Here is a 26,079-nt window from a genome sequence, read left to right on the forward strand (position 1 = left end):
TCGCTAACTGGTTGCATTGGAAGCGGCGGATCCACTGATCGTTGTCCTGGACCAGATATTGAGTAGGATTCCGAATAGTTACATGCCAATCGGAATTTTCTTCTGGTCTGAGTGTACACCGGTGTTTAATGTCCAGGTTGTTCCTCCTTTTTCGATCTGGTACATCGTCTCCTTCACTTTTGATCGATCTGTGGACATTTGTTGCCAAAAAAATAATAAAACCCAATATTGCATCTCGAAAATCACGGCAATGCATCTGCGGACAGTGACAGTGGTTAGCTGGTTAAGAAACATTTACTGGTATTTTCATTTCTCACAGTATTATACAATGATGTTCACTCCATTTATTTGTTTACCTTCTGTATACTGTTTGTCCCTATCTTTCGCGATGTCAATGAACTTATTTAATTGCATCCTCACCTCTGTAAATCCCATTCCTGATGGTTCTGACGAATGGATTAACCGTCGGGCACCTTTTAGTCACCAGCAGATGGCGCAGGAGTGACCGGTGTGCTGACGTGGGGAAGGGTGCCAGAGACCAGGAGATGGAGAACCGCCGGAAACCCATCGTGCAACGAGGACGGTAAGAAATGCAAGAGAACGCTTACGACAGAAAGCAGAAGGCTCAAAAGAAGGCACGGTGATGCCGTAGCAGAAAATCTGAAGAAGATTCCTCGGGGTGATGCTGCTATGCTAAGAGCTAAGGGAAAGCTAGAGACTGACTTGGTCCTCTGGGAGATCAGAGTGGTAAACCGAGTCTGCAGCCAAAGGAATGCATTTAATTGGCATCTGTATTTACTTGGGGTACGGAGAGAGTCTATGGAGGGAAGGCAAAACGGCATCAACACCATGGACTATACAAATTACCGAGGTTTTGTTTGCTGACTTGAGGCAAACTAGGAGGATAAACTAGGGACCGTCCTCTGCTGTTTTCATCGATATTAGCGATCTGAATGATAATGTGGTTAAACGCATCTGGACAGTTTCGGATGACGCCAAACGTAGAAGTGCGTTCGGCGGCGGGAATACGACAGCGGCTTGCAGCGGAACGTGGGCCAGCTGGCAAAATGACGTCACAGATCAGAAGCAAGCTGCCGGTACACAGGCCAAAGTACCGAGTACACGGGACGGGATGGTAAGCTGAGGTTGTACAGGACTCTGTCGGTGTCTAATCTGAAAGGTTGAGCACAGCTTTGGTCAGCTCCCCACAGGGAAAATGAACTCAGGTTGAAAGAGGGCAAGACGAGTTTACAAGGATTTGGCTGGCTCTGGAAAACCTGCTTTATAAGATTGAATAGATTAAAACTGGTTCCTTAGAATATAGAAGATTCGAGAGGAGATTTTACGGTGGTATACAACGTTATGAGGGGTATAGATAAGGTATATACAAGCAGGATTTTCAACTAATGTTGGTAGAACCACAACCGGAGCTGATGGGTGAAGGGTGAAAGGTCAAGAAATTAAAAGGGACATGAGGTAAAACATTCTGACTCAGTGGGTCCTGAGAGCGTGGAACGAGCTGCCAGCACTAGTGGGGCATGCGAACTGGATTGCAACGTTTAGGAAATAGTTTTGAAGGTAGGGCTATGGTAGATACCTCTCCGGTGCAGGTCGATGGAGCAGGCAGTTTTGACAGACCTTTTCCTGTGCTGTACTTTTCTCTGTCACTTTAACGCTGTGACTCTCTGACTCCTTTGTCGCTGATTCACAACAGTCCACGGGTTGATTACACAAAGATCCGAAGTAAAAATCAGAAGTTGTATTGTTCACTCCTACATTCCCCAAGTATGTTCTTGGATCTGTTTTGAGGTCGTTAAAACTGCCCCGCCCAATACATCAATTGCTCCATCTCGCCAGTCTGGGAAGAAACCGGGTTACTGATTGATTCGGAAGGTTCGGGTTGTTGTTCTGAGAGACTTGGGGCTCAGGTCTGTGTGACAGCAGCGGCCTGTCCGCCCACATTCCTCAGAACAGGGAGCGGCCTTTCTGCTGAAATCAGATCCTACCGGTTCGACGATTCACTCTCATTCAGGTGTGAACAACAACACTTTAATATTGTGTTTAACCATTTCTGCTGCAGGGAAGAGTGATAGGATCTTTAACGTGATTCAAAGAAAACTACCTGGGGTCTCAAACACGCAGCTTTACCAGTCACTCTACCCCGTTCGCAGAGAGTTTCCAGCATTTTATTTTTACTCCGGACTCGCGTCATCTGCAGTTTCTAAAATACCTTTTTAAATATATAAAGAAAACAAATTTTAGAAAAATTAAGTTGTAAGGAAAGATTGAAAAGTTCGAAGTTTATTCCATTGAACGAAGTGGATCGAGAGGAGATATGATAGAGATAAACAAAATTATGAGAGGGCTTGAGAGGGTAAACGCAATCAGTCGTTTTCCACTGAGGTTGGGTGGAGCTACAACCAGAGGTCATGGGTGAAGGGTTGAAAATGAAAAGTTTCAGGGGATCATGAGGGGAAACATCTTCACTCAGAAGGTCCAGAGAGTGCGGAACGTTCTGCTGGATACACATGTTACAAGCCAGTTCGATTTCAACCATTAAGAGACAGTCTGGATGGGAGGGGCGTGAAGGGCTTTGGCCCCGGTACAGCTCGAAGGGATTAGGCAGTTTAAATGGCTCAGCCGAAAGGCCTGTTTTTGTGTTGTACGTTTCTATATCACCTTGATCTCTGATTCATAACAGAGAACGGGTTAACTAACCAGAGATCAGAAATAATTTTCAGAATCTTAATTTTTCACAGCTTAATTCACCAGGAATATTCTAACAAGGAGGATATGTTCTGAAGACTTTTCAAGCTGCCCCTTCTCTCTGACCCACACGCTGATCTTTCGTAACCATGGTAACACACAAAATGCTGGAGGAACCCAGCAGGACCGGCAAAATCTTTGGAACGGAGAAATAAGTCGAGCTTTCGGGCCAAGACCCTTCAGTGGAACTGGAAAGGAAGGGTAAAGAGGGCAGACCATGGATGCGGGTGGTTGTTCTGTGAAACTCGGAGCTCAGGGTCTGTGTGGAAGCATCTGCTGGACCCCACATTCCTCGGAACAGGGAACGGCCTTTCTGCTGAAATCAAATCCGACCGGCTCGACAATTCACTGTCATTCAGGTGTGAAATCATTCAATTTTATAATGTATTTAACCATGTCTGCTGCAGGGAAGACCGATTGAACCATTAATGTGTCTTTAAGAAATTTACCTGGGGTCTCGAACCCGCAAAATAACCCGTTACAGGGCTGGGAGTGATTTCTGCGAGTTTCCAGCATTTTATGTTCCTTCGGTCTCGCATCATCAGCAATTATTCTACAAGTATTTTTATGATTTCTTCAAATAATCTGGCCGTGGCGTTCATAACCGCAACATTAACTTGGCAATGTTCCCTGTTACCGCTGCCAGTAACCTTCAAATGTTTGCTGTATCCGCGAGAGTGAGGGGGAGGGAGAGGCTGCTGGAAAGGAGGAGGGGAGTTTGAAGGGGTGAGCAGGCGGAGGAGGGGCAGGATGAGTGTGTGGAAGTTGATGAGGGGGAAGATGAAGTTCTGTCAGGAGCAGGAAGAGTGGGAGAGAGTTAAAGAGATGGGAGACATGGAGAGGGCGAGAGAGAATGAGGAGATGGAGGAAGAGGGAACAGTGAAACAGATGGAGGGAAAGGGGAGAGAAAGGGACAGATAGAGTGGGAGAGAGAGGGAGAGTTTGAGAGAAAGGGTATGAGGCATTAGGAGAGGGTAAGTGAGAGTGGTAGCGAGCGCGCCTGGGAGATAAGAGAAAGAGTTGGAGAGAGGGTGAGTCACGGGTAAGGAGCGGAACGGGATAAGAGTGAGGAAGGTGAGAAATGAGGAGAAGGGAGAGAGTGGAGGAAGAGGGTTCAGCAGAATGGGAGAGGCGATGATGGAGAGGGATGCGAGGAGGGCTCATTGAGAGAGAGGAAGGAGTGTGCAGGAGGAGGCGAGTGGGAGGGGTGAGAGAAAAGTGCAGTGAGTAAGGAGGGTGAGTGACCGGGAAGCATAGGAGAGAGGAATGAGTGAGGTGGGCAGCAAGGAGAGAGGGGAGTGGAGGGCTACTCTTTGCATCTCGTGATCACAATACCACCAGATTGAGAGGAAAAATGGAAAGGGGTATCTGCATAGGTTGAGATTAAAATTTGGAAAGGACAATTTTTTTTGGTATCAGAAATGAACTGGCCACTATGGAATGGGACAGGCTGTTCTCCGGCAAAGGCGTTCTAATAATCGGGAGACCTTCAGATGTGAAATGTTGACAGTATAAAGTATGTATGTGCCTATCAGAATAAAAGACAAGGAAAACTAGTTTAGTGATCCTTGTTTTTTTGGAGAGATGTTGAGGCTCTGGTTACGAGATAAAAGGAGTTCCATACTAGATGTAGGCAGGTCGGTTGTTATTGAGTATACGAAATGCAAGGTAATTCTTGGAAAGAAATCAAGTGTGCTAAATGAATGCTTTGGGTGAAGGCCAGTGCTAACGGATTATACAGATTAGACCAAAAGGATTGCAAGGGCCTCTGAAAGATCAGAACGGTAAACCATACATGGAGCCAAAGGAGATGGGGAGATGAAGAGATGGAAGAGATGGATATTCTGCATCTGAATTTACTTGGGAGATGGATAGAGAGTCTGTATAAGTACTGAGGTCCTGGATCCTCTGTGGATTATAGAGGATCCTCTGTTTCAGAAAGGGTCAACAACTCTGTGAGAATGTTTTAGGCAGGTGAGTCTGATATCAACAGTGGGAAGGATATCGGGAGCTATTCTAAGGGATAGGATATATAAATTATTTGACAGACATCGACTGATTATGGACAGTCAACATGGAGTCGTACGTGGTTGGCCTTGTCTCAGCAATCTTATCGATATTTTTGAGGGTGTTACCACGAAAGTTGATGAAAACAAGGCAGTGGATATAGTCTTCATGGACTTTAGAAGGGGATTGCCAAAGTCTCGCATGGGAGGATAGCCAAGTCGGTCCAGTCACTCGGCATTCAATAAGCTGGATAAGATATTGTCCTGGTGGGAGAAACCAGAAAGTAGCTGTAGATGGTTACCTCTCTGACTGGAAAGCTGCAGAGATCAGCGCTGGCTCGGTTGTTCTTTGTCATCGAAAACAACAATCTACATGACAATGTAGTTATCTAGGTCAGCAAATTTGCAGAGAACGCCAAGGTTAGGGGTGTAGTCGAAAGCGAGGAAGGTTATTATGACTTGCAGAGGGAATTGGACCAGCTGTAAAAATGGGCTAAAACCGTCAAAGGTAATTTAACGCGGACAAGTGTGAGGTGTTGTTCTTAGGTAGGAAAAGCCAGGGTAGGACTGAAGCAGTGAAAGATAGGGTACTGAGGAGTGTGGAGGAACGAAGGGACTTGGGGTTACAGTTCCATAATTCATTGAATGTAGCGTGACAGTTAGATAGGGTCGTAAAGAATACATTTTCAAACAATCGCCTTCATAAATCTATGTATTGAGTACAGGAGATGCGATGTTATGTTGAATTTGTATAAGACTTTGGAGAACAGTGTGAAAGATTACCTGCAGTAAAGATGTGAATACGGTTATAGGATACTGAAACATTTTACAATGATGTTGCCGGGTCAGGATGACGTGAGGTATAGGACAGATTCAATAGAATTGAGAGGAAATTTGATCGAGGTATACGAAATTATGATACATATAGGGTAAGTCTAAAGAATCTTTTTCCTCTGATGGTGAGTGGGACTACAACAAAAAGTCATGGGTGAAGAGTGAATGATGATAAGTTTAAGAGGAACGTGAGTGGAAACTTCTTGACTCAGAGGATCCTGGAATTAGCGGCCAGCAAGAGTAGTGCATGAGAACACCATATCACTGTCTAACTGATCGATTGGATGGTAGGGCACTAGACCCGGCGCAGGTCGATGAGGTTAATCATTCGGATGGTGGGGGTATGGCGAGCTATGGCCCCAGCGCAGGTCGGTGGGATCAATAATTTAGATGGTGGGGGTATGGCGAGCTATGGCCCCAGCGCAGGTCGGTGGGATTAATAATTTAGATGGTGGGGGTATGGTGAGCTATGGCCCCAGCGCAGGTCGGTGGGATTAATGATTTAAATGGTGGGGATATGGTGAGCTATGGCCCCAGCGCAGGTCGGTGGGATTAATAATTTAGATGGTGGGGGTATGGCGAGCTATGGCCCCAGCGCAGGTCGGTGGGATTAATAATTTAGATGGTGGGGGTATGGTGAGCTATGGCCCCAGCGCAGGTCGGTGGGATTAATAATTTAGATGGTGGGGGTATGGTGAGCTATGGCCCCAGCGCAGGTCGGTGGGATTAATAATTTAGATGGTGGGGGTATGGCGAGCCATGGCCCCAGCGCAGGTCGGTGGGATTAATAATTTAGATGGTGGGGGTATGGCGAGCTATGGCCCGAGCGCAGGTCGGTGGGATTAATAATTTAGATGGTGGGCTATGGCCCCAGCGCAGGTCGATGAGATTAGGCAGTTTAAATTCCTCGGCCGAAGCGTCTATTTCTGTGCTATACTTTTCTATGATTCTATGACTCCCTGATGTCCGATCCATAATGCAGACAATGGGGTGATTAAATGATAGTCCAAAATAAATATCAGAAGTTGAATTATTCACAACTAATCTCCCCCCCCCCAATACAATTCAACAGCGTGGATGTGGTTTGAAGTAGTTTCATACTGCCTCGCCCACTGGCCCACACGCTTCCACGCGCCGATTTTTCGTAACCATGGTAACACTGAAGATGCTGCAGTAACTCAGCAGGTCTGGTAGCATCCATGGAAGTGAACCATTAATCGATGTTTCGCACCAAGACCCGTCAGTGGAATGGAAAGGAATGAGGAAGAGGCCAGATCATTGATTTGGAAGATATGGGTTGTTGTTCTGTTTGACTCCGGGCGCATTCCGCAGAACAGGGAAGGGCCTTTTTGCTGAAATCAAATCGGACCACTTTGACAATTCACCCTCATGCGGGTGTGAAAAAAGTCACTTCAATAATGTATTTAATCATTTCCGCTGCAGGATAATGCGATAAAACAACAAGTGATATATAGTAAATTGCTTGGAGTCGTGAACCCGCCACGTCAGCAGTTACAGTTGCTTCCCCGTTTGCTGCGATTTTAAGTATTTTATGTTCACCTGAGACTCACAGAATCTGCTGCTGTTTTAAAAACTATTTTTTCAAGATCCCTTTAAATAATTCAACCCTTGGCATACCCATCCTTGACATTGCACAATATAAAGAACATTATCAAGTATCAGGAACCTGGTTCAGTCCCGGTCACAGTTACCAGTAAACTTTTAAATGGGTTTGGTGTACATGTGAGAGAGAGCAAAAGGTACACGGGAATAGTCAGGGGGTGAGCAGGGCAGGGGAAGGGCAGGGTGTGGGTGTGGAAATTGGAGAGGGGAAAATTGAAGATGTTTCACTATTTGGGGCAGATAGAGGGAGTGAGAAGGGGGAGCGAGAGAGCGAGTTAGGGAGAGAGATGGAGAGAGAGGAGAGAGTGAGGGGTGAGGAGAGGGAGAGAGCGGACGACAGCGAGGGGAGAGAGGGTGTTTGAGGAGGAGACCGTGAGGGCAAGGGTCTGAAGGATTATGAGAGGGTGAGTGAGAGGTAGAGAGCGTGTGACTTGGATAGGAGAGAAAGGTGGAAAGGTGAGGGAGTAAGGAGTGGAGAGAGAGTGAGGAATCAAAAGGTTAAGTACGACTTCATCATGTCCTAATGGTATAACTAATAATTCCGTGTAATAATTATTGAAGGATAGGCAGATCAGCTACTGTAGCCATTAGACTTGTTTACAGGACGGCAGGCCTGGCAGCTCAGAATTTCGGGGTTCCGTTGTTTTCGACGCACGAGAGTGGGAGGGATTAAAGGGGGGTTGCGGCGTTACTAGTCAGGGAAAATGTTCTGTCATTGCTCAGTCAGGACGGACTGGAAAACTCTTCCACAGAACAGCACATCGCAGGAACAGACCATGCGGCTCTCAATGTAGTGCTGAAGCACCTCAGAGGCAAATCAAAGCACACAGACACTAATCCCTCCCACCAACACCATGTCCATATCCCCAGTCTTCCTTACTTCAATGTGCCTATCCAAACGTCTCTTAAAAACCACTGATGTCTTGGCCTCTCCCTCATACCAGGCAGCACATTCTCTGAACACGACTCTGAATAAAGAAGCTCACCCCTCACATCCCCCTTGAAGCTACCCCCTCCTGCCTTCAATGCATGCACTCTGGTATCAGACATTGCAACCCCGGGAAACCGATTACCCCTGTCCACTCCATTTAAACCTCTCATAATGTTTTAAAACTCTATCAGATCTCTGCTCAGCTTTGTACTCCAGTGATCAGCTCATCTATCCAGCTTCGCATGATAACTCATACCCTCTGTGCAGGGCAGCATCCGTGTAAGCCTCTTCTGCACCCTCTCCAAAGCCTCGACATCCTTTCCATAGTGGAGTGACCACAAATGTACCAGTTCTCCAGATGTGGCCTTACTAGAGTTTTATAAAGTTGCAGTACAGTCTCCTAACTTTTCAGCTCAATGCCTCGACTGATATAGACAAACATTCCATAAGCCTCCTTAACCACCTTATCGACCTGTGTAGCCATTTTAATTGAGCTATGAACCTGGATCACAGATCTCTCTGCTCAGCAAAACTGTTAAGGATCTTGTTCCTAAGAGTGTACTGTCTCCTTGCATATTGCCCTACCGAAGTGCTGCACCTCATATTTATCTGGGTAAAAACTCCGTCTGCTATTTCTCAGCCACATCTGTGACTATTCTATATCACGTTGTATTTATTGCCAGTCTTCTACACGATAGACAATTCCACCCGTCTTAGTATGATCCACAAATGTACTGACCGACCCCTTTGCATTTTCATGCGGATCATTTATACACAGCACACACAGCAGATGTCCCGATGCAGATGCTGCGAAGCTCCACTAATTCCAGACCACCAGCTCGAATTAGTCTCTTCAGCCGCTACCACCTGCCGTCTATACACAAACCAGTTCTGAATTCAAACAGCGAATTCACTGCGGATCCCATGAATACTCCACTTCTGGATTAGCCATCCACGAAGGACTGCCAAATGGCTTACCAAAATCCATGTAGACAACATCCAGTGCCCCACCCTCATCAATCTCTCTCATCGTCTTGTCAAAACGCTCAATCAATTTGGTATGACACGACCTAACAAACACATAGCCAAGCTGGCTCTCCCTAATTAGGCCATGGTTTCCCAATGCTCAAAAATCCGAACCCGAATAATTTCTTTCAGCAGCTTCACTCCACCTGAGGTGAGACCTACCGGTCTACAGTTCCCAGGATTTGTCCCTCACTCCTTTCATAAAGACAGTTGGAAAATTATCGGATTGCCTGTTCTCCTGGTCCTCGCCGGTGCTAGAGAGGACAGAAATATACTGGGCAAGGTCCCAGCAATCTCATGTCTTGCCTCCTTCAATGAAATGGAGTAAACCCCATCAAGCTCTGGGAATCTATCCACCTATCAGATTTTATGGGGAGCAGCAGGGAGCAGGTCTGAGAGGTAAAAAGAAACGATCAGACACGATTAAATGGCGAAGCGAACTTGATGGGCCAGATGGCCTAATTCTACTCCTACGTCTTACGGTCCTATAGTCTTAATACTCATTAGGAGGCCCAACACCTCATCATGTGTTTTCATCCTAACTTCTGAATCTTAAAATAGGTTTCCCTTTCCTTTTTGACTAAATTTATTACGTCGCGGACATCTGACTTTCTCTTGTCTTTCCAACCCCGTCTTTTCTTTTAACAGAAACACACCTTTCCTGTTCTCATCAATTAAACTTTAAACACCCTGTACATATCTGATGTAATATGTTCCCAATTACCGCTTCTTAGTTCCTGTCTAATACACTCGAAGTTTGTCCTACTTCAATTTAAAACACTTCCACTGTAACTATGCCTCTCCTTAACCATCATTATCCTGAAAGTTAAGGATTTATTTTCAATGTTCCCTGACTGTTCACCCACTGAAAGGTGAAACTCGTTATCCAAAACCAGGTCCAATATGGCCCATCCTCTCATTGGACCGTCCACATATTACTTTAAGAAACCTTCCTGTATGCATTTAAGAAATTCTGCCCCAAACTAAACCCCGACACTAAAAAAGGCCCTGTTTATATTAGGGACGTTGAAATCCACCATGACAACAAATATATGTTTTACACATTTCCTTAAACTGATTACATATCTTTGCCTCAATGTCCCGGTGGCTATTAGGGCGTCTGTAGTACAATAACATCAGTTTGATTATACTCTGCCTCTCCCTCAATTCCCACAAATGGACTCTGTCTGACCCATCCATTATATCTCCCCGAGTACAGCTGTGAAATTGTCCCTGGTTAGTCGTGCAACTCCCTCCCGCCACTTCCACCGCCTCCTGTATCTTTTCTACAACTTCGAAAATCTGGTACATTAATCACTCATTCCAGCCCCTCTCTCAACCAAGTCTCAGTCATGGCTACAACATCGTAGTTTCATGTTCTGATCCATGCTCTAAGTTAATCACCTTTCCCCATAACGCTCCTAATATTAAAATATACACACAACCTATCCGATCAATCATACCTGTTACATCCACAATAGGAGGCAGTCGATGCAGTCTACTTTGCATTTGACAAGTTCTCACGTGAGTGGCTGACCGAGGAAAGTCATTTGCCTGACATTCAGAGTGAGGTAATAAATTAGAGTAGATATTGGCATTGTGGGAGAAGGTAGAGAGCGGTAATAGATGTTTGCCTCTCCTGTGTAGACCTGTGACTAGAGGAATACCGAAGATATCGCTGCTGGTCCGATGCTGTTGTCATGTATATCAATGATGTGGATGACAAAACGGTTAATTGAATCAGCACGTTTGCGGATGACACCAAGATTGGGGGTCTAGTTAACACCGAAGAAGACTATTAGCGTGCAGTGGAATCCGGACCAGCTGGAAAAGTGGACTGGAAATGGCAGACAGAATTTAATGCAGACAAGTCTGAGGTGTTCCTGTTCTGTATGATCAACCAGGGTAGGTCTTACACAGTGAACCGTAGGGTACTGAGGAGTGCGGTCGAGCAAAGCCGTCTGGAAGACAAGTACATAAGTCATTGAAAGTGGCGGCACACCTTGATACAGTAATAAAAAAATCTTTTGGCACATTGGCCTTCATAAATTATTCAGTACAGGAAGCAACTCAGTGGTTGTGGGTGCCTGGAATGACTTCACAGTGATGGTGGTGGAGGCTAAAACATTAGAGGTATTTAAGAGCCTCCTGGACAGGCACATGGATGAAAGAAAAATAGAGGGTTACGGGGTAGAGTGGGTTTAGTACTTTTTTTAAAGGAATAAATGGGTTGGCACAACATCGAGGGCTGAAGGGCCTGTACTGTGCTGTAGTATTCTAGTGTCTAGTGTCTAGATGTTGTTCCCTTATTCAAGAATGGGAGTAGAGATAGCCCAGGAAATTATAGACCAGTGAATCTTACTTCAGTGGTTGGTAAGTTGATGGAAATGATCCTGAGTGGCAGGATTTATGAACATTTGGAGAGGCATAATATGATTAGGAATAGTCAGCATGGTTTTGTCAAAGGCAGGTTGTGTCTTACGAGCCTGGTTGAATTTTTTGTGGATGTGACTAAACACATTGAGGAAGGTTGAGCAGTAGATGTTATGTTAAAATTGCATTAGAGATTTATCAGGTCCAGTTTGGAGTGTTGAGTGCAGTTTGCGTCACGTACCAACAGGAAAGATTTAAATAAGGTTAACAGGGTAGAGTGAAAATTGACAAGGATGTTGCTGCGATTAGAGGACCTGAGTTAGAGGGGAAGTTTGAGTAGTTTACGACTTGTTCATTGAAACGCAGAAGATTTTGGGAGAAAATTGACGGAGGTCTACAAAATCATGAGGGGTATAGATGTGCTAGATGGGTTAGAGGGATAGGGAGAGTAAGAAGTAGATCAAGGTATAGTGGGGAGTGAGTCTTCCATTTTAAACAAGCACACGATTCCCTCCCTGGCGCTGATTTTCAAATAATACGTTACCCCCTCCAAGGCGGCCATTCTGACAACTGTTTTACTTAAGTTTTTGCATCACCCTCTCAGTAACGCCCATTTTCAATCAGCCCATCCCTCCCCAGCCCTCTCAGTAAAACTTCTGGCCATTTAGAACATATGACATTTTATGAGAAACAAATTCAATAAGTATTTCCGGCGGGGTGTGGATCAACAAAGACTGTTTGTGAAATGATCCCCTCGTTAACTGTGGGCGAGTGGGACTCTTGTGACAATAGTAATCCGGGTGGAAATGCAATAACATCTCAATGATAGTGTTAATTAATGATTTTTGGTGTATATATATAGACGTATCTTTCTATCTATCAATCTATCTATCTATCTATCTATCTATCTATCTATCTATCTATCTATCTATCTATATATAGCAGAACACTTTGGTTTAATTTCAGCAGAAAGTTGTCTCCTTGGACTTAACACCTAAACAGGTGAGAGACATTTGAACTGAAACGGTACCTACGCCGGGCAGTCCTGTTTACACACGGGGAGGAGCTCAGACCCTCCCAGAACTCGGACTGGATCAAATCCGCAGCCTGGGACTCGCTGAGTTAAACAGAGAAACTCCACCCCACTGCAGCGGTGAAAGAAAAATGAGAGATCTACACGGAAATCCGGACGGACAGGTTAGTGCAGCAGCTCAGACTCAACTCTCCGTACAGGGCAAGCACACCAGTGCAGGACCATTGTCGATCACCCGGGTAGTCAGACTGTGATTTCCCGGGACCACACTGAACGCCGTCCGGTTAAATATCAGAGGTAAGTGTTGTCTATGATTCTGTACAATTATACAGCGTTTACTGTGAGGCTTGGCTTTGGTCGTGATCGCGAGTGAATTTTGTGGGAGAGCGGTGTCTTGATATGTTCTTGGTAACGAGTCGATCATTGTCCAAATCGTTAAGAGAAACGAAGACTTTGCCGTCAACCACAAATACTCCTCAGGGTGGTTTCTACTGAGTGCGAGCAGAAGGCATCTTTCACCCCGGTAGTGACATATGAAATATCTCACAGGGCAGTGACCCGCCACCGATCTTTCTCAAACTAAAGAAAACAGTAGATGCGGGAAATCGGAGCAACACACACAAAATGCAGGAGCAAATCTGCAGGCTAGGCAGCATCTATGGAACAAGATACTGTTACCTTGAAGGCTATAGGTCATGTTCTTTACATCGCGCCATGTAGCAGAAAGGGTAAATACAATATTAAACTTCCTTCACATTTGAACAACAGTCTCTAGTCGAACCGGTTTGGAATTGATTTCAGCGGAGCGGCCGCTCCCTGTTCTGAGGAATGTGACCGGACAGGCAGCCGCTTGCTCGTAGACCCTGAAGCCCGAGTCTCACAGAACAACAAGCCGGACCTTCCAAATCAGTCAATCATCTGCCCTCTTCCCCTTTCCAGTCCAGTCCTGATGGAGGGACTCGATCCGCAACGTCGACAGTTTACACTCATCCAGAGATACTGCCTGACCTATTGAGATCCTCCATCATTGTCTGTGTTGCCATGGTTATGAGAGATCCGTGTCGGGCAGTGGGAGGGGTTATTTGTAAGTAACGATTCACAGTATCCATACTGTCAGAATATCGTTCGGGAATTGAGGTGAGAATAATTCATCTTCTGATATTTATTTCGGACCTTTATTTCGAAACAATCAGTTGTTTGTGCATTGGATCAGCGATCAAGAAGATATTTGTTTTTTTTTAAGCCACTTCTGGTGGTGGTGATTTATGTGTTCCTACTGTTTCCTGTTTGCATGCTTGACATTTTCCACAGTTTAGGTAAAGATTAAGAACGACGGCCATCTGATTCGAAGCAAGGGTGTGAGAGATTTACAGTGAACACCTGTTCCTTTTCCAGAATTTACGATTTCAGACGAGTGCATCGACTGATCCTGTGTCGATTGTGGGTGTTTTGAGCTCCTCTGCTCAATGGCCAGTGGAGGCAAAGACTGTGATTCTGTTGAAGGCCTATATTTTTGATAAACAGCGGGATTGAAGTGTTACAGGGATGGACAAGAGAGAATATGTAATGAAATTTTAGATCAGTTGGGTCGTGATCTCATTATCTGCACAGCAGTTTCGAGGGGCCGGGTGGTCCACTTCTGTGTTTTGTTGTGTTGACTGGAAAAATTCTGACAACTTAATTAATGTAAGCTTACTCGTATGTGGAAGGAGATATGATTTTACTTAGAATAGTTGAGCTGAACACAAGCCGTTTGCTTGATTAAATGATTTGCGTTCAGCTTTGTGCATTAATTGTATGCCCCCGCTGCATTAGTGGGTATAACTTTTGACTCATTCGGTGAGCTGGCCAGCACAGTACGGGACCGAAGACCGCGCTCCCCGTTCCCTGTCCCTGACTCTACCGTCTCCACATCTACTGTACGCACCAGCTCACCGCCCCGCCCACCGCCCACGCGCGCCCTCGCGCGGAGCATCGTCACCCGCGCGCTCCCGGGCTGAGGTTGAGACGATTTGTTCACGCTGCGCGTGCCTGGCGTTTCTCAGATAACTGCCGTGAAGTGACGGGATTTATCTTATCTCCTATTAATGGCAGCAAATGTTACTTTAGCACAGCAGCCAATGGGCTTCACCATTAAGGAGTCCCTTCCCGTAGACCCCATTACTTGTTTAGTATCCTGACTCATGGGAAAAATCCAATAAGCTCTTTTCTTTTAAATGTCACTCATCTTCGACAAGGAGTTTGCGGAGCTGTAAAGGCGACGGATTGAAGTGGGAAAACAGGGGTTAATATCCTCTGAACTAGCGAGGACGAAAAAGGATTCAGTATATTGTGGGGGACACTGGTGAAGTGTTGACCGGCAATTGCGGTGCTGGGGTGATTTTGAGGGCAAGGGATGATCTTACTGTATGGCACCTTGAGCTAGAGGAACCCTGTGGTTGGTCTTTGTTTCAGGTGTCTGGGTTTAAATAACAGAGTAAACAGAGCCACATCGGGCCAGCAGACTGTGGTATTAGATGCTGTGGGTCAGATACTTGGTGCTTAGTTGTTCCCTGTCTGCACTATCAACTTATCTGAAGAACAAATTGCAACAATTACAAGTCTGTTATTGACCGAAAACATTTATATTTATTCTGTATTTTGTTTATGATACAATCATTGTCCAACTTATGTTCAAATTCAATAGTCATTCAAACATAAATGAAAATCCATGAATTCAGCCAAATAAAACAGTGTTTCTGCACACGAAGCCTTCTTATAAGAAACTGTCTCTCTAAGATCCCCCAAGGTCAAACCCATTTCCTGAATAATATTATCTATCCATCATAGTCTCTGTCATCCTCTCCTTCTTTTGCCTTCTATTTTACCTTGGATTCTTCTCCAAGTAATTCCGTCTTCTCATGATGTGGCCAAAATATTTGAGCTTTTCAAGCCTTCCAGTGAGCATTCTGGCTGTATCTTACCAAGTATAGTCTTGTTGGATCTAGTGAGCATTCTGGCTGTATCTTACCAAGTATAGTCTTGTTGGATCTAGTGAGCATTCTGGCTGTATCTTACCAAGTATAGTCTTGTTGGATCTAGTGAGCATTCTGGCTGTATCTTACCAAGTATAGTCTTGTTGGATCTAGTGAGCATTCTGGCTGTATCTTACCAAGTATAGTCTTGTTGGATCTAGTGAGCATTCTGGCTGTATCTTACCAAGTATAGTCTTGTTGGATCTAGTGAGCATTCTGGCTGTATCTTACCAAGTATAGTCTTGTTGGATCTAGTGAGCATTCTGGCTGTATCTTACCAAGTATAGTCTTGTTGGATCTACTTGCTGTCCAACAAACGCTTAACACTTTCCTCCAGCATCCAAGTTCAAAGGCGTTGCTCCTTTTGCATTTAAGCTTTACCAATAGTCCAGCTCTCACAGCCATATATCACAACTGGAAATACCATAGACTTGACTCTACGGTCCTTCGTAGGCATTGTTACGTCTCTGCACTTCATCATATTTTATATAAATTTCCCATTGCTGCCCTCCCCAGAAACATGAGATGTTTAATTTCGTGGCTACATTTGCCATCTATAAAAGGCGTTGAACCGACAAAATCTGTTCCTATTTCCAATTCCTTTCCACTTATTACCACGGAGCTGATAGGACTGGCCGGTATTCTTAATATTGATCAAGAGGGCAGCTTTCCACTTTCTTCTTTCACTTTCATCAGAAGCTTCCTCAGATCCTCCTCACTTTCAGCCATTACAGTAGAATCTGAGGTTGTTAGTTTTTCATCTGGCAACTTTGAGTCCGCGAGACCAACATTCCCCATGATGTGTTCAGCATATAGATTACATAAGTATGGTGACAGTAAGCAGCCTTGTCGCACTCCTTTCCCAATGTTGAATCAGTTTGTTGTTCTGTGTTCAGTTCTGACTGTTGCTTTTTGATCTTCGTTTCACACAAGGCAGATTATATGTCCACTTCTTTAAGAATTTGCCATCGTTTATTATTGTCCACACTATCGAAGGCTTTAGAGCAGTCAATTAAACATAGATAAATACCTTATTGGAATTACCCCGATTTCTCCATTATCCGGCGTAGGTTAGCAATTTGGTCTCTGGTGCCTCTGCCTCTTCTAAAACCAACTTTCACCTCTGGCAGTTCTCGATCTATATATTGCTGGAGTCTTGCTTGAATGATCTTTGGCATTAACTTGCTACCATGTGAAATAGTTTGGTAATTTCAACATTCCTTTATTGGGAATTGAGATAAAAACGGATCTATATCCAGCCTTAAGTTCATTGTTGTTTTTGTTTTCAGTACAGCATCAAATTTTTTTAGTTTTAAACAATTCAACTGGACTCCCGTCATATCCTGCAGCTTTATTATTGGCAATGTTTTCTATCTCCCGTTCGACTTCACTTTCCAGAATGTCTGGCTCTGGATCGCTGAGGGAGTCATTGCAGGTGTCTTCGCTGTTGGATCTGTCTGCAATTCTTCTGTGTGTACCTGCCAATTCCCTTTGATGTCTTCTGCTTCTGTAAGGTCCTTCCCTGTACTCATTTTCCTATATGCATTTTACATGAAGTGTTCCTTTGATTTCTCTAATCTTCCGCAACAGATATCTAGTTTCATTGTCCAATTCTGTTGGCTTCTTCAGCTTCAATGCATCACTCCTTTAAAAACGTTTCCTTATATTTCCTTGCTATCTTTTTGAAATTTGTGTTCAGTTGGAGGTCTTTGTTCCAATCTCCATTTACTCCCAGGAATGTCGGAGAGTGAGCAGTGACCTTACAAAAGTGGTTAAAATCATGAAGTTCAGAGTCACTGATTCTCTCTTTTATTTGTGTAATTCAGGTCATTGCCAGCAGGTGGGGCTTTCTTCCACTCGGACGGCAGTCAAGAAGACAACAATCAACTAACTTCAGTCAGAGTCAGAATGGACACAGGTATGCTCACTGTGCTCTTATTAAAACCCTGTCCTTATGTTAGACGTGTAGTCAAGTCATCAATAGTTCAGTGGAATAAACTTAGGCGATAAAGGGGCAGGGAAAAAGTACCATCAAACGGGGTCATTGATCCTACTGGTAAAGCGACTTTGAGCACTGGAACAATTCAGCAGCTCCAGCACAAGGACCTAACAAGGGGAATGGTCGAATCGCTCCGCTCACCAGGCAAATCTTCACCTGAGTGAAAGGAGAAGGAGCTTCTGAATAAGTAGATGAAGCTCAGGAATACAGCAGCGGGCAATGCAACAATCCAGGGAACAGACAGAATATTTGGTACAAACTGATGTGGAAAATGCCTCCAACAGCCAGTGTGAAAAACAGATGTTGTTTTCTCGTTTGGAAGGACAATGGTGAATTCTCCCCGGATTTCCGGGTTGTTGCACAATGGAGCTGAGCGGAGATTCCCGCTGTCTGTCTTTTGTGGCCGAGCTAAAGAACGTTATATTGAGGGAGAACCGACTGGATGCGGGATGCAGTGAACAGGAGCAATTTTAAACAGGGAATCTGGGGGGGGGGGGAGGGCTACCGAAGCAATGAAATGTCCTTGGCGAATAAGATTAAAGTAAAACAAAATGATAAGTAGAGAAGGCAACGCACAAAATGCTGGAGGAACTCAGCAGGTCAGCTAGCATCTATAAAGAGAAATTAAGTATCAACGTTTCAGGTTAAGGAATCTTAAGGAATTAAGGAATCTTAATTAGAGAATTTGTACATTGATTTAAAAGTTGTTTTGGGCACATCGAATAGAATAGGATTGTCTGTCTAGGTACCATGTCCGATGCGGGTGTGGGTGACCATTGCTTTCCACATGGATCTATCCCTCGCTCTTTGGATGACTTCATTTCCCCGATATGCAGCCACCTGAGTTTGCTCCTGTCGATCTTTCCAGACAGTATAAGTTCATCTTTCCGCATGATGTGTCCTAGGAATCTGAGTTGTCTTTCTCTTACTGTTGTTATGAGTGATCTAACTGCTTGTGCTCTTCTGAGAACTTCTTCATTTGACCTGTGTGTAGCCCATGATATTTTAATATTCTAACATTCTCTTGATAATCATAATTCAGCTGCTTCTAGTCTCTTTTCCATTGCTGGGCAAATAGTCCAGCATTCACTTCCATAAGTCAGGATAGAATAAATGTAGCACTGCAGTATTCTGTTTTTAGTGTACAGACTCATCTTTCTGTCTGTTAATATGGTCTTCATTTTCTGGAAAGCCTGTTTCGCCATTGCTAATCTGTATTTGATATCTGTGTCGCACCTGCCATCGCTTGCTATTTGGCTGCCAAGATATCTGAATTTGTTGACTTGTTTGATGTTTGTATTTCCGATCTTGATCACACATTGTGGGATGTTTGTCTTTCTGGAGATGCCCATGCTTTCTGTCCACTTAGTGTTGATTTAGAGGCCTCTTCAATTTCTTTGTGCTGCCACTATAGTGAGTAGTTCTTTAAATTCTGTTTCCGAGTCAGCTATTAGTACGATGTCATCAGCATATCGGATGTTATTTATATTCTGGCCTCCAATTTGTGAGTCCTTTGATGTCTTTGATACTTCTCAAGACATTTTTACTATACAGGTTGAAGAAGTCAGGTGAAAAGACACAACCTTGCCTGTCATGGTATTTTCATACTCACTCACTTCTCCTTCTATTCTAATGGATGCTGTCTGGTCCGAGTCTAGCCGAACATAAAGAAGAATCTTGAAGGACCTAACATTCTAAAATCAGAGATTCGAGCAGCCATAAATAAAACAAAACGTAACAGAGCAACTAGTCCAGTCAACATCGCTGTTGAAATGATACCGGCCTTAGCAGAATTTGGAATAGAGAAAATAACAGAAATAGCAAATGAAATCTGTGATCATGGGGAGATACCTGATGATTTAAGTAAATCAGTGTTCGTCGCACTTCCAAAGAAAGAGGGAGCAACAGAATGTGAGTTACATCGTACAATAAGCCTGAGGAACCAGGTGGGAACAATTATTCTCAGAGTAATCAGAATGAGAGCAAGACGCTTTTAAAACCAGAATCCATTAAAGAACAATGGAGCTTTGTGGAAAACACTGGAACCAGAAATGCAATTTTCATGCTACGAATGATCTGTGAACGAGCCATCCAGGTAAAAAAAGACATCTACCTATGTTTAATCGACTATACAAAAGCTTTTGACACTGTCAGACACCAAGATCTCCTGGAAATGCTTCAAGAATCAGGACAGGAGGAGCGTTATTCTGGCTGAAGATGTGTGACCAGTAGTGTCCTCAAAGATCACTGGTTCGCCATGCGTCGTGTGTGATTTAAATAAATTCATAATAAACTATGCATCACTCAAAATGATATACTTTGTAACACCACGTGGGCGCACTCATTAGTCGATTTACACAGTTGACAGTGTTGAGTAAATTTGGGACTGTTTTCAAAGTGCTCAGCATCGAATTAGAAATATGAACAGACTGTCACCAGGCAGAGTTAATTCTGGCAAATATGAGAAGTTGCACTTTGGGAGGTCAAGTTCGCTAGCGATGTGCACACTGAAATCTGGGACCCTTAATAAGTTTGTTGTACAGACGGGTCTTGGATATGGATAGCTCTCATGAAAGAGGTAACACAGTTGGTAGCGTGCTAACGATGAGTTGAGGTATTTGTTAAAGTTGGGCGATAACTAGATGAACTTTGGTTAAGAGACAATTTCAGTATTGTGCAGAAATCTGGTAACCACATCACGAGAATGATGTGAAGGGTCCGGAGAGGGTGCAGACGAGTTTCACCACAAATCCCAGAGGGAATAGGTTTAAGGTTAGAGGGTAAAGTTTAAAGGGGATTTAGGATGTATGTTTTCCACAGAGAGTGATCGGTGTCTGGAATGTGCTGCCGAGGGAGGGACTGGAAACAGATACTCAGCAGCATCTGAGAGGCGTTTGAATTCATGAGTAGGCTGGGAACGGAGGGACATTGACCGTGTTCCTAAAGATGGGATTGGTTTCAATTGGCATCGTGTCCGCATACGCATGGTACATCTACTATTTTATGTTCCATGCTTGACTACAGATCTGAACTCCACAATCTCCGCCTTCCTGTCAAAATGTGAGGATCACCACCTGTTCCGGTTGACGAGATTCTACATGGAGCGACTGGAGCAGGCGATTGAGGAGGGTCTGGAGGGAGTCGGCTCCATGTTAATGGGCGAGGATCACTTCACCGGGCGAGAGTATCACGTAAGTGGGAGGAACATAGACTGATTGTAGATTCTACTGAATCTGTTACAGACCGACAGAACCGGTGTAACGGTGCCTCCGGGCTATGAAAATCATGTAATGCTTCTGGTGAACATCAAGAAAAGAATTTTAATCTGCGGATACCCTGAACCTTTATTTACCAATACAATCCCCTTTCCAGTTATCTGACCACGTTCATTTTTAGACAGGTTAGGATACAGGCAATGATTGACAGGTGACTTTACTAATATGACGCTTGACGGACATTGCAGGTGGACAGAGAACCACTTGACATCACTCAGACTGACATCACATCATGTTCCCAATGTTCGACCTTAATGGCCTTTCACTAATCTGTGTTCTCCTGCTGACCCACGGGTTTCCCAAAATCAGATATATAGTGACATATTTCTCAGCTCATTTCTCGAGTCCATCTTCAAACCCATTTTCAACTCACCAGGCAACACTGACTATCGTCTCTCATTTGAACTGCTGACTTTTTTAAAATCGATTTTCACAGCATACCTCATGTTTCTGTTATCTTTTGTTCCTTGTGATTGTTACAATTTGAGTTTGTTGTTACCACGGCATATGCTGTTAACACCGGGAAGTGCAATATTACTATCACTGAAAATATTCCAAACATCTACAGCTAACATAGAATTACAAAGAAGCAGCTTTCCAATGGTCCTCGTGCTACTGGAGTGCGTTCACTTATTGCCACGCAGACTGAATTTTAGTGAAGAGCCACACACGATACCGAACACTACATTCCACGTGAGGCAGCTGACAATTTCAATCCAAACTTCTTACTCAACATCACCAGCATTTGGCTTCGGTCTGACACACATGCACAATAGTCGTGTATTTACTAGCTGCTCCTCACTGCCAGTTCCCAGCTATTGGCTGAAACTGGACCCCACATGGAAACTGACAGTGAAGGGTGAACCTGCTGCGGTTCACCAGCAAGTACCTCAGGGAAAATCAACAGTGACCCTGCCATAGTTTGAGCTAGCCGTAGTCATCAAACTCAACAGTACAGCAACAGGCTCTTCTGCCCATCTAGTCCACACCGACCTATTGTTTGCTTAGTCCCATTGAACTGAACCCAGACTGGAGACATCCATAAACCCCCATTGAATTAATTTATCCAAACTGATCTTAAACGTTCAAATCGAATGTACATCAACTAATTCCGATGGCTGCACTTTACACTCCGAGTGAACAAGTTCCCGTCATCTTGCCTTTCACCTGTCATTGTTACCCAATGATCTCTAATTCCTGTCTCACCCAACCTCAGTAGTAAATGCCTTTTCACACTAACTCTATCTATACCTTTCATAAGCTTGTATACCTCTGTCACATCTGTCCTGGTCCTCCTACACTCTATGGAATAATATCCTAACCTATTCACACTTTCCCTATATCTCAGGTCCTCAAGTCCTGGCAACAATCTGTAATATTTCTCTACGCTCTTATTGATAACCTTCCGAGAGGGAGGTGCACCCATTGTTTCAAAATAGCCTTTGCAACATCAATTTCGACATAATATCCCGACTTCTGTTTTCAATATTTTGATTTATGAAAGCCCATGGATCTGTATTCCCAGATATCTTAGTTTTACTGCACTGCTTAATGTCCTACCGCTCAATGTCTTAGTATTCTGGTGGTTTGTCCTTAAAAAATGCAACACCTGACATGTGTCTCATTAAATTCTATCTCCGAATCTCCATTCCACCTTTTTCTAGTTGTTCCATGTCCCGCTGTAAGCTCAGATAACCTTCCTCGCTGTCACTACCTTGGTGTCATCCACAGATTTGCTGACACAGTTTACCACATCATCATCCAGAGCATTGATATATATGACAGACAACACCAGACCCAGTACAGATCCCTGCCGTACACCACTAGTCATAGACCCCCAGTCATCTCTTAACGACCCTTGCGTTTCCAATATCTAAACTAAATTACTACCATGTCATGAATGGTAAGCCACTTAGTCTTATTGATCAAGCTCTTTCATGAAGGATCTTCTCAAAGGCCATGCTGAAGTTCATGTGGATATCATCCACTGAGCGGTTTACATTATTTGCCTGGTGAGTTCCTCAAGAAGCTGTAAGCCTGGTTAGACGAGATTTACCAGACACAAATTAGTGTTGGCTATCCCTAATCAATCCTTGTCCATCCAAATACTAATATTCAGTCCCTTAGAATACCTGCCATTCTGCCACTAGCTTTACTAGCACTGATGTCAGGATCACCAGCCTTTGATTCCCTGGCTTATTCTTACAGTTTTTATAAACAACAGACAACATTACTTACCCTCCAATACTTCCACCTCTGACATTTTAAATACCTTTAGCGGAGCACCTGCATTCTCTGAACTAGCCTCAAAAGAAGGAAAGCACTAAGGATTTATCCACGCTAATCTGCTTCAAGACAACAAATATCTCCTCCTCTATAATCTGTATAATGTCCATGATTTCACTGATTCTTTGCCTCACTCCAAAGACTCTGCATATCTTCAGGGTCTTTACAGTGAGGCAAGACAGCAGTGAAACATACAACAGTAAATATAAACGCAACAAAGTCCATTTAAATCTCCCCACCATTTTCAGCTTCATGCATAAAGGCCCACTCTGAACTTCAAGAGGACCAATTTTGTTCATTGGCATAATTCTGTTCGAAATATATTTGATGACGAGTTTGGAATTCTATTTTCCTTTGTCTGCTAGAGCAATCTCATGCCGATCTTTAGCTCTCCTGATTTCCTCCTTTAGTAACTCTTGCATTTCTTGTACTCGTCGGGTACCTCATTTGATCCTTCGAAACAGTACTTGCTATGTGCTTAGGATCTGAATATTCCTCAAAAGCCAAGGTTCCTTAAACATCTTATTGTTGCTTTTTATTCCGTCAGGAACAGTCAAACTCTGTACTTGTGGTCATTTATGCACTCGAACTCTGTACTCTCAAAATTTCAGTTTCGGAAGCCTCACACTTACAAAGCACGTCTGTACCAGAAAACAACCGGTCCAAATCCATTTTCCTCAAATCCCTTCTAAGTCCATTAAAATTGGCCTTTCTCCAATTTAGATTCTTAACCCGAAGACCAGACGTACCCTGTTCCGTAATGATCTTTAAGCTAATGGCACCAGATCCAAAGTGTTTCCCTGCACACGTCTGTCACCTACCATCATAATCTTGTGTTTATCGTGACTGTCTGTGATCTTTCTACAAATTTGATCCTCTAAAGCCCAATGACTATCCATTTCTTAATGTTCAGTTTCACCCATGCAGTCAGTAGATGATCCCTCCAGTTTGTCCTGTTAGAGCAATGCAGGGACATTTTTCCTGACTAGTTATGCCACCTCTCCTTCCATAATTCATCCCGCTCGAATGAATCATGCCTTACACAACGGAACACTGGAATGCTGAACAGCCTCTTCCTACCAAATCACATCAATGGTTACAATGCTGCCATTCAATGTGCTGATGAATTCTCTGGGCTCATCTGCCTTTCCTACAATACTCATTGCAATGAAACAATACGCAACTCAGAACATTAGTTTCATCATTTTTAGAGTCCTGACTCTGTAAGTTGGCCTAACAACACATTTCCCACACAGCCACTCCATTATCCGCTCTGATTATTCATCCCCCGCAACTCAATTTTAGCACATCACCAAACCCAAATGCAGCGCTAACAACCCTTCCCGCAAGATTGTCAGTCCCCCTCCAGTTCAGGTGCAAAAGGTTCACCTCTCTCCATGTCCCATTTCCTTGGAAGAGAGCCCAATCATCTAAACATCTGAAGCCCTCCATAATGCAGCATCTGATCACCCACACGTTAGACTGTATTATCGTCCTATTTCAGGCCTCATTCGCACGTGGTACTGATAGCAATCCCTACAACACAGCTCTCGGCTTCATACCCTTTAACGTAGCATCTAATTCCATGACATGATTTTGCAGGACCTCATCACACTTCCTACTCTTGTCCTTGGTAACAACGTGGACCACGACCTCTGACAGTTCATCCTGCCTTTTCATAATGTGTCAGACTCAACGGGAGATATCCCAGGCATTGGCAAGCCGCTATCCAAATGCCTTGTTCTCATAAATAGTATCTCCAGTCTGTTCCACTGACCATTGAATTCCCTCTGTCAGTGCAGCTCAGCACTGTTCATCCCTTCCGAGTCACAAAGAAAAACTCAGATCCAAAGGCATAATCACCGTGGCTTTCCACTGCGAGGCCATACCCCGAAACTGAAAGCCGTATACCTGTTATAGAGGAGTTTCCTGTAGCGGCTGCCTGTTCCCTCCCCTCTCCGCCCCGCTGCCGGTTACCTGTGTCCTGCGCCTTGGGAATAGCCTGACAGACAACCTGTCAGGCTCCCGAGTGATCCCGGGTTCATCCAGTTCCAGCTCCAATTCCGCAGCACAGTCTGTAGGAAGTTGCAGCTGGGTGAAATTCCTGACGGTGTAATTATTGGAGAAAATGGAGGTCTCCCTGTATTGCTAACCCTGTCGGAAAAGCATTCCACTATTCTGCCTAGCATGCCCACTGTTCTAGTCATGAAAAAGAGGTAAAATATTACTCAAAAACGACCTAAACCCGCCGCCGCTTCTCACTGAACCCTTTCTTGCACAAAGCCTCAACTCCCCACTCTATTTCTGGCTCACTCACGCATGTGTGCTCCTCTTAAAACTCGTCAGGTTGATTATTACCCCGCAATCTGTGACGTACAGGAACTCCACATTGACCCCGCTGGCTTCTTTTAAAATCGTTCCCCAGTACGAACACTTCAATGGCTGTTAGTGATCTGTGGCGAGCAGAATGTGCTGGGTCAGTCCATATTCAGAGTAGATTTGTACCCATCCTTCCGCTCCTCGATATATTCCCCGTTGTTCATTACAGGGCGTGACTGAGCTCGCGGAGAAGGGAAACCGAGCGGGCGCTTCCAAACTCCTCCTGGATCTGGTGATGGAGAAGGGCTCCGGGGCCCGGAGGGTGATGTGGGAATCCTTTGTGAAACTACATCACCATTTACCGAAGCTGAGCGGAATATTGAATGAAATACGGGAACGAGGTACGGTGGACAATTTACTGTGTGTTACAGATGTAAGTGCTGATGAATTTACAGTATTACACAGAATAGATTTCATGCAGGTTAACCTGTTTGAACAGGTGACGGGCAGTTCGTCTACATGGACCGTAAGCGGAGTTTACCTGAAATGCCCAAGCATCTGAAAGGTAAGCGATAGAACAGAAATCTCAAAGTC

The 26,079-nt window shown here is 44.3% G+C and overlaps 1 protein-coding gene across 1 annotated transcript; it reads left to right on the forward strand.

The window, feature by feature from the left end:
• Positions 1–989: 989 nt before the first annotated feature.
• Positions 990–26,050, forward strand: LOC132388673 (uncharacterized; the record flags this gene model as incomplete). Its single annotated transcript, XM_059961047.1, has 5 exons — positions 990–1,135; positions 17,433–17,524; positions 20,630–20,796; positions 25,715–25,886; positions 25,985–26,050. Coding segments are annotated over exons 1-5 (643 nt in total), but the record flags the coding sequence as incomplete, so codon positions are not given.
• Between the last annotated feature and the right edge of the window lie 29 nt (positions 26,051–26,079).

Source organism: Hypanus sabinus, unplaced genomic scaffold (genome assembly GCF_030144855.1).
Source record: "Hypanus sabinus isolate sHypSab1 unplaced genomic scaffold, sHypSab1.hap1 scaffold_377, whole genome shotgun sequence".
NCBI lineage: Eukaryota > Metazoa > Chordata > Chondrichthyes > Myliobatiformes > Dasyatidae > Hypanus > Hypanus sabinus.